The sequence below is a fragment of the Castor canadensis genome, chromosome 10 (assembly GCF_047511655.1).
Source record: "Castor canadensis chromosome 10, mCasCan1.hap1v2, whole genome shotgun sequence".
Lineage (NCBI taxonomy): Eukaryota > Metazoa > Chordata > Mammalia > Rodentia > Castoridae > Castor > Castor canadensis.
The window spans coordinates 56754620-56764618 of NC_133395.1; the positions used below are offsets into that span (position 1 = coordinate 56754620).

Genomic DNA, 9999 nt, shown 5'->3' on the forward strand with positions numbered 1-9999 from the left:
GGGAGGGGAGGAAACAGTTATCACAATGGCTAGAACCTCCAATATACTGTAAATAGATGTAATGGTAGTATTATCATCTTCTTGTTGCTGATCTTAGAGCAAAATCTTTCAGCATTATACTACTAAACATATTATTTGCTATATTTTTGATGACTTTATCACATCAGAGGGCTTTCCTTCTGTTCTCAGTTTACTGGAAGTTTTTATTGTGAATGTGTTTTAAATTTTCTGCATCTATTGGGGTGATTATATGATTTCTTAACTTTAATGTGATGAATTACAGTGATTAATTTTTAAATATTAAAGCGAACTTGCATTTCTGATATAAACCTAACAGTCATGATATTTAAAGTCTGATTGGATAAGTGAACATTTTGTTTATAAAGCACCTATGCTCATGAGAGATGACTCTGGTTTCCTTTATCATGATATCTCATCAGATATAACACAGGGCACATAAAAAGTTGAAATGTGTTTTCCTGCTCATCTTTTTTTTTTTTTTTTAATTCACCAATTAAGTCTTAGCCAGGGGACAGAGGGCATGGTTCAAGTGCAAAGCCCAGATTTCAAATCCCAGTACTGAAAAAAAAATTTAATTTGTGGGAAGGTTTTTGATTACATATTCAGTTTTCAAATAGATAAGATGCTTTTGTTTTTTCATTTCTTCTTGTATTGGTTTGTTTTTTTTCTCAGAAGTTATTTTTCATTTAAGTTTTCAGTGCTTTGGGCTGGAGGTATGGCTCATGCAGTAGAGCACCTGCCTTGCAAGCTTGAAGCCCTGAGTTCAAACCCCAGTACAAAAAAAAGTATGACTTAAATTTCCCAGTGATTTGACTTGAAGTTGATTCATTTTTTTTTTAAAGAAACTAGCCTTTATCTTTACTGATTCTCTCTTCAGTGCTAATCTCTTGCGAGATATCTTCCTTGATAAATAAATTATTTAGAAGTATATTAATTGATTTCCAAACATTGAGATTACCCTAGATGTGTTTGCTAATTTCTGTCATAATCCCATGATGGTCAGTTAACCTAGTCTGTATTAGCACTGCTCAAACTCTCTGGTAGAATTGGTTTTGTTTTTGTTTTTCTTATTCTCTTGTGGACTGAAAGCTTTTATAAAATACAACAAAAATGGATTTACTAAAAAATTAAATATATATAAAGATCTAAGCACTAACTTCATAGTTTTAGATTATACAGGAATATACTGCATATCAAACAAGTATAATATTTTCTAAAAACTCTCACCTTCTAAAACTCTGGTTGTGGTGCATTCAAAATCGTAAGCCAGCATCAGTCCATGGAACATAGTTCGAGTGGCACTGCTTGTTACATTTCAGTTCTTTTTTATTTTTTGATGGTGTTAAGGTTCAAGGCCTGACACTTGTTACAAAGGCACTCCACCACTTGAGCCATGCCCCATGCCACTGATTTTAATCTTTAAAGTTCGTTGAGACTTGGTGCACATGATCAATTTCAGTAAGTATTCTAATGTGCAGTTTAAAAGAGTGTATTTGGCACTCATAGGGTGAATTGTTTCACATAAATCAGATCAAATTTGTTCATTGTGTTATGTAATTTTTTGATGTTCTTACATTTTTCTCTTAATTTTTCAATGAATTACTAAGAGAGAAGTATACTAAATCTCCCACAGTAATTATGGATTTCTTTGTTTTTCTTTTGGTTCTGTCAGTGTTTTCTTTGTATGGTTTCAGGCTAAGTTATTAGTTGCATTCAGATTTATTGGTTTGCTTTGTCTTAGTAGTGGACTAACAAACACGGGGAAGTCTCTTAGTGCATTTTGCCTTAAAGTGTTGTTCATCTGATAATTAGTAGCAATGCCAGCTTCACTTTCATTAGTGAATATCTTTTTGTATTATTTAAAAGCAAATACTCTTTTGTAACCAACATGTAGTTGTTATTTAATGAATCAACTATTTTGAAATGATTTACATAGAATAAATTCCATCCACCATCCATTTAAATGCATTGTTTGATGAGTTTTGACAAATGTTTACATCCATGTAACCACCAGCACCGTGTACCACATATAGACCACTTCCATCCACTCCGAAGGATCCCTGATACTTCTTCCCATTGCGCTCAGTCTGCACAGTTCAGGCAATCACTGTTCCACTACAGATTAAACTTGTCTTTTGTAGAGTTTCACCTAAGTGGAATTGTGTAGTATGTATTACTTGATGTCCAGTTTCTGGAGCAGGGAAAGGCAGTGCAGAATGTTGTGTTCATACAGTGCACTTTTCTTGTCTGCAGGATCCTGACTTAACACCTGACTGACTTGGTAGCCTTCCAGTACTTTTATACTGGTGTGTTTATACTTTATTCACCTCTCCTGGTCAGTGCCAGTGTTAAGAGTTGGTCCTAAAAATGATAGTTCATGATAACTAAAAACAGAGGAACTCTAGCAATATTTAGTGGTATTACAAATATACAAAGACATCAAGGGCAAAGTCGAGTACTCTAATTAAATGGAGGACCTAAAGCTGCAAATTCTTTCTTGATCTACAAAAATGACCTGCAAATGGTAATACAACTGTTCAGTCAGCAAAACTTCTGCCTCAAAGACTGCCACTACAACTGGGTGAGAAACACACTTGTTGCCACCACTGCACCACACTCTTGTACACCAGTAGCCATGGATCAAACAAGAAAGCCTTTCCCTCCGTCCAGCCTGCCAGCTCTCACAGGAGTGCTTCTAATTAATGGAGCTGATTTGAATCAAATGCTTTGTGAAGAGAATGAGGGAATTGTAGTTTATGGCTTAGGAGCTTTTCCAGGTATTAGGAGGTAGAATGTGAATTCACGAGAACCAACCCAAACTTCCTGCCATGCACATAATTACAAATCTTGTGTACCTCTAACTTAAAGAAAATGAGTGGTGGAGAATTCAGCATTATTCTGAATAAACCATCATTTTTCCTCTAAAACTGCCATCAATAAATATGTTTGATAAGACTTTCAACTTCTGAGCATTTGATTTTTTCCTCCAGTAATAGGACTTCTCTTACTACAGTATAGCATGTTGTGACCTGTTTATTAAATACCCAGAATGCATATCAATCAATGAAAGGTTACGTTTTAGCTCAGTTAATATTGTAATATTTTGAGGCCACAAAATGCTTGGCATCTCTTTGATAACTTAAAATTCAAACAGCTTGCCAAGATGAACATTACTTCTTGAGGTCATTTTCAGCTGACCTCATGAAATCAACTTACTTCATAATCATGTGAGCTATGAACTTTTTGTAATTCTTGTCATATCTTTAAGGACACTGTATCCTTAAGTGCTTTTAACAATTCAGATCTTGATATGAAAATGTCAGTGTATCCTCAAGGGCAAAAGGCTAACTATAGCTTCCTCCAGCCTCTCTTCTTTAACCCCATGTTTGTTGATCTGTTTTCCCTGTTCCTCATACCTTCATAAGATGAGTGGTACGATATCAGTAAAAAGACTGGAGAAAGTCAGGATAATTTCCACCTGTATTACCTAGATGCTTTTTGGTTTGTTGTAAGTTGTGAGGTCTTACAATATTTTCAATATCTATAGATGATTTGCACTTAAGGGGAGATTACAAAATAAAAACAAACAACAGAAGGACTGGTAAACTGTAAAGTAATACTTAGCTTAAGCATTAAACGATGACAGTACTCGGGACTAGATGTTAGAAGGAATGTGATATTTAAATAGCTTCAATGTAACAATTTGGGGCTAGTATTTTTGTATGTCAAATAGGCATTATTTATGATTTATAATGATTCTGCATTTAAAATTCATCTCAGTTTTCCTCTTGCTGTTTGCATTAGGAAGAATTCATTGCAAAGAACTTTTTTAAAGAACTGATTTTATTTTCTTTTAGGACACTAAATATTCTAATAGGATCATTTCAAAGAACAGGAACATTTTTACTATCATTTTTTAGTATCAGTTGATTCATCTATATTAGTAAATATATCACATAGTTGCCTTTTTGATCATACATTTTATTCTTATAAAATCATAAGACTTGATAAGACTTTAAAAGACTCCTTAGATTGATTTACTTCCTTCTTAAAGGTAATGATTATGCATTGCTTTAGGAGAAAAAAAGCCATGGAAGCTGGGCGCCAGTGGCTCACTCCTGCCTGTAATCCTGGCTACTTGGCTGGCTGAGATTGGAAGAATTGTGTTTCCCAGGCAAAAAATTCACAGGACCTCATCTCAATTTATAGTTGGGCCATCTGGGACATGCCTGTCATCCTAAGCTATAGGAGGCTGAGATCAGGAGGATTATGGTTCCATGCCAGCCCAGTCAATAAAAGTTTTTGAGACCCCTGCATCTTAATGGAAAAAGCTGGGTGTGATCCCAAGTGACAGATGGAAGCATAAATTAGGGCTTGGGCAAAGAGTGAGACCCTGTCTCCAAAATAGGGCAAAACGGTTTAGAGGGCTCAGGTGGAGTACATGCCTAGTAAGGGCAAAACCCTGAGTTCAAACCCTTGTACCACTAAAAAAAGAAAAAAAAAAAAAGCTGTGAAAAAAGACTTATTCTGTTTACCTAACTATCCATTTAATATCAGAAAATTCTTTAGTCAAGTGACTGAAGGGGACACCAGGTTCAATGGCATACACCTGTTTTCCCAGCATTTGGGAGGTAGAGGCTGGAGGATTATGGAGTTTGAGACTACCTGAGCTCTTTAACCAGACCCTGAGAGTCAGTGTTTGACCAGTGAAATATTTGAATGTTCTTCAGATTATTCCTGGCCATAATTCTAATTGTTTTTCCCAGAAGTTTTTTTTTTTTGACTGTTAGATATCTGTAATACTTTACTGAACAAGTTTAATATATATTGTTTTGGTTCTTGATAAGCATACAAAATAGTTTATCAGAAGATGAATGTGTGGTAAAATCAGAATTAAGTGCTGTTTTCTTTTTTGAGACTTTTTCAAATGTTAATGATGAAGTATATTTTAATTCATTTATTTTTCTTTGTCTTTGTAGGTGGATCTCCATACCTAGCAACGAAAATAAATGAAGCAAAAGACTTGCTAGAAGCAACTACCAAACATTGATTGATGTTCAAGCAGCCCACTGAAGGAAAAAACTGGGGGACTTAAAAAGAAAATGTCATGCATATTGGTCTAAAATATCATGTTAATTTTCATGCATGTTGACCAGTCTTTCATCTTTAAACTGTAACAATAAAAGATTAATAGTCTTGCTTTTTATTTTTATAAAGGACCCCCTAGGTTTTATAAAACTGATATTCCTTATTATTTTCTCTGTAATATTCATATTTTCACAGTTTTGTTATGTTAGTCCTAAACTTCCCCACTACAGGCACACACAACACACACAAAATACAACCATCATGAATGCTTTAGGGATTTGTGAGTGATGAGAAGAAATTTTCTTGCTGCTCATGTTTGTACCTTCATTGTCTCATGTTTCTTCAGAGGAATTTGAGACTCTGCCTATGTAAAATGCTTTAAATGTTTTGAGACCAAATAGTGGCTGCCACCTCATGAGGAAATTATCTGAAATGTAATTTAACTTACTGAATAGTGATTTGTATAATAGTGGTTAGGACTTGTTCAGGAACTCTGCTTTCTCTGAGACCCTATAGGTAAAGCATGAGAACTTGGAGAGCCACTAAAATGATTAAAGATTTACAAAATGAGCCCTAAGAGGAAAGACTGAAAAGAGCTGGAGAGATCTAAGGAATTTATATTTAATTATAGTCTTCCAATACTGTATGCTTATTCAGTTATTCATTCTACAAATTTTTATTGACTACCTATGATGTGTAAGGCATCATAGGTGTGTAGTGGGTCCTCTGAGAATTACAAGTGTGAAACATGGATCCTGACCCAGAGGAATTTATATATAGAGAAAGAATAAATCATATAAATAATGACTACTGTTAGAGAGGTGCAGGTGTATGTTGAAGACGTTCCAGGACTGGTGGAGTGGCTCAAGTGGTAGGGCACCTGCCTACCATGCATGGGACCCTGAGTTCAAACCCCAGTACTGCAACAAAAAAAAAGTTCCAAAGAAGAAGCAAATGTTTTAAAACTTAGCACATGGGGGTCATCTTCATGGAGCAAATGACATAGTGCTGGGCTTTTAAAAAATTAATAAAAGATGCCATGTGATTGGTGAGTCAGTATTGTTTCTCCTGGGATCAGAATTAGTAGAAATAGATGCGTCAGTGTGATTAGAGGGCAGAGTTTCTCAAAAGCAAGGTTGGGAACATAGTCATGACAGGCCAACCCTGTAAATTAGGGAGAATTTGAGTCACCCCAGTATTAACATAGAATTTCCTTCATCTCTGTTTTCTGCTGAGCATATATCAAGGCATCAGATCTGGTTTTAAGTAGTATCTTCCCATTATGTGATCTTGAACAGACCGTGCAAGGTCTATAGCCCTCATGTATAGTGAAAATAATCCTACCTAATAAGGTTGTTGTAGTAAATAGGAATATGAAAATAATTTTGTCACATAGCAAATGTTCAAAAAATAAGTTATTTGCCCCCATTTAATTAATTTTATCTTTTTTAATACTTTGGATTAAGGTTCAAGGTATGTTCCAGTAATTACTTACTTATTCTTGAATCCAAAATTTGGGTAGGATGTGGTGAGGCAGCTTCTCCGATGCAGCATCAACTGAGGCTGGAGGAACCACTTCATGTGTTCAGCGAGTTGGAGCTGGTTGTTGCCTGGGAGCCTCAGTTTCTCTCTAAAATAGACTTCTCTCCAGGGCTGCTGGAGCATCCTCATACCATAGCAACTGTGCTACAGGAGATCGTTGTCCAAAAACAGGAACTGGGAGCAGCCAAACTCAATCTGGGTCTAGAAACTGTCAAGGCATCACTTCTGTATATTCAGTTGGTCTAAGAAAGAATTACGGAGGCTGCCTAGTTACAGAAAGAGTGAGGCAGTGGTTATCTTTAATACACAGCATAGGGAGGCATTCTTCCCCACTCCGCCCCCTTAATCAAATCAGTTAAGGCATTACTTTAAAAAAAATTGTCACTTGTGCTGAGCATGGTGGTACGTAACTATACTTCCAGTTAGCCTAGAGGCTTAGGCAAAAGGATAAGTTCAAGGCCAGCCTGGGCAATTTAGCTAGACCTTGTCTCAAAGTAAAATTTTAGAAGGACCGGCAGTGTAGCTCAGTGGTGGAGAACTTGCTTAGCACATGCAGGGTCCTGAGTGCAATCTCCAATACTGCAAAAATCAGTTGTATGTAATTTAACTGCAACTACCTAGAACATAATTCAGGAAAGATTCAGATGACTACTATTTTAGGAAGATATAAGTTCTGTAGTAATTCTCTCAGTGGAAGTACAATTATAAAATTGGGTTTTGACCAACTACCCACCCTCCTTTTTGTAAAAAGCCTATTTGAATGGTGATCCATCTCCAGTAAAAATGGCTTTTACATGCTTGCTGTGGTTGCATATTCTGCTTAATTAAGCTTTTTGTTGATAGTGCAGTTTCTGTGTCTTAGATCTTAGCATCAGTATGAGGGGAGACCTTTTAACAACACATTTACTTCACAGGTTATGTGTAAGTCAGATGAACAGTTATAGGGGAGTATGGAAGGCCATTTGGAGTATACTTGCTGGTACCAATCAGCAGCATGCAAGTCAAAAGCAGAAAGAAGCTTAGTGAGGCAAAAAGTGTTGAGTGTAACAGACTTCATTTCATTTAGTTATTTATTTTGTTTGAAAGGCATTTTAGTCATTCAGGACATACTGAAACTTACTATGCCAGGCAGTAAAGTAAGTTCCTTCTTAGAATATTTAATATGTTCAAGCTAAATAGAAAAATATTCTTATACATAGGTTAACTTTTTTGTCTCATACTTTTTAATTAACAAGGAATTTTAAAAGCTGTATTACTTATGATTACCTAGCAAGGCCATTAGAGAGAACATATTTTATGTGTGTAGAAATTTTTTGGTTGTCACAGAGGAACTTGAACACAGAAAAGAGCTTTTTATGACTTATTTTCAACACATTTCACAATTAGCTTAGGATAGTTTAATGACATTTGTTGGACAAGATGAATCAGCCAGGCCCTTAATGTCAAAAATATAACATTTATTTTGCTCAGCCAGCTCAGGATGAGCCACAGAGACTGCAGCTCTTGAGAAGTTCAGTACACTGGCCTGTTTTGCACAGTAAATGCACTCCACACCTCTCTCAGTTGTTTCTCCCAGGCACAGGTCTCCAACTACAGAAGACTTGATGGAAGTAAGTAAAGGTGTCAGCGTCTTCCCTCCCTTCTAATGGAAAAGCACACTGAAATGCAGATCCTATTAATACTAGATCAGTGTCATCTACTTGTCAAAAACATTTCATGAATTATGAGCCAAATTTGTGTCTATGGTAGAGGTATATACATTAGGAAATTAGAACTTTCGTTAGTATAATTTATTAGATGAAAAAGCAGAGAAAGTTCTCTGGACTCATTTTTATAGGTGGAATCTAAGTGATCTGGATCATTGCCCACCAGCGAAATTGCTAGGCATGGTAGACAAAGCAAATGTTCCTTCTAATGATTTTTTATGAGCTGAGTAGCTATTGTTCCCAGCTGAGTGCTCCTTTCCTCTTTTCATTGTTGCTGAGCAAAAGAATTTATAAAAAGCTCTTTTTCTTTATTAAAAACCCTGCTCATTGAAATGCAAGTTCATTAAGTAGTGTTCATTTCTCTTCCTGCCACGATAACCCTTTTCCTCTCTGGTCTATTCAATAGTGCCTAGCAGCACTGGTCAATATTCTGAATCTGAACAGAATATTATATAGATACAGATATGTAGATGTGCCTCTCCAACATTAACAGTGAGTTTAACTTCACAATCACTCAAGCTAGATCTTAGCCATAAATTTCAAATTACTGCCTCAACTTACAAGGGGAAAATGTCCCCTGGGAAATTAAATCAACAGTGGGAAACTTCTGTTACAACAGATGACAACCAGGTTGACATAGATATTGGCTCATTATATTAACATGTACAAAGGTATAGTATGCTAAATCCCAAAAAATAACACTCAATTTTCATGAACCAAATATTTGAATAATAACTAATTGTGTTGAATACCTCTATCAAATGTTCTACCTGCATCATCTGTTTTAATTTTCATAGCTAACCTAAGAGGTATAATTATCGCTCCCACTTTAAAGGTGAAGAAACTAAGGCTCAAAAGGAACTTTTCCAAAATTATAACAATTTTTTAAGTGGTAAGAGTAAGATCTCAATCCAGTTTGGCTTGAATAAAGCATGTGGTCTTTACATTTTGATTATATTTCACTAATTCAATATGTAGGAAGCAGTAGGATGAAGGAGCTTACATGACTTTGGGTCATAAATCTGAACAGGCTAATGGAAGAATCCAATGTCATTGAGCATCACAAGCAAAGGGTAACTAGTGTCTTAATTTTGCTCTGGAAGCTTGTGACATCGCTCCAAAGCACATGGCACAATTTCATCTGTAAATTTTAGCAGTAGAGATTTCTCTGACCCAGAAGGGCTGGAGAAAGCTCTGATGAGATTTTATTTGAAACATTAATGCTGAGAGCATTAAAGGAGAACATTCAGACCAAAGTTCAGAAGATGGCTTATGAAAGGGAAGCTGCAGATTTTTAGTATATTAACAACGAGAATAAGAAGGCTGAATTTATTGAAAGAAGCAATGAAAAACCATGGTTAAGGAGTAAACTGAAACAAGAAGAGCCAACTTGTAGTTGACTAAAATGGAATTAAAGTGCTTTAGTAGAATTTTTTGAAGTTATTTACAGGTGAGAATGTAGTTCCTAACTAGCATGTAGAAAGTCCTGGGTTTGATCCCTAGCATCACCAAAAAAAAAGAAGGAAAGACAGAAAGGAAAGGTTATAAATTGTTTTGCACTACAGAGTGGGTTTTGCATTATTACCAGTTGCAGACTGGGTTATTTTATTCCCAATTCAAAGTTGTATTTGCACAGTTGTGG

General features: G+C 35.8%; 1 protein-coding gene across 5 annotated transcripts in view; it reads left to right on the forward strand.

Moving 5' to 3' along the window:
- Positions 1–5217, forward strand: part of Dnajc15 (DnaJ heat shock protein family (Hsp40) member C15) — a 94018-nt gene extending 88801 nt beyond the window's left edge. For all 5 annotated transcript variants that reach the window (XM_074043325.1, XM_020167205.2, XM_020167207.2 and 2 more), the window contains one exon: positions 5001–5217. In XM_074043325.1, the coding sequence (XP_073899426.1) occupies positions 5001–5071 (71 nt within the window). In that variant the 3' untranslated portion in view covers positions 5072–5217. The remainder of the gene's footprint in view (positions 1–5000) is intronic.
- The last annotated feature ends 4782 nt before the right edge of the window (positions 5218–9999 follow it).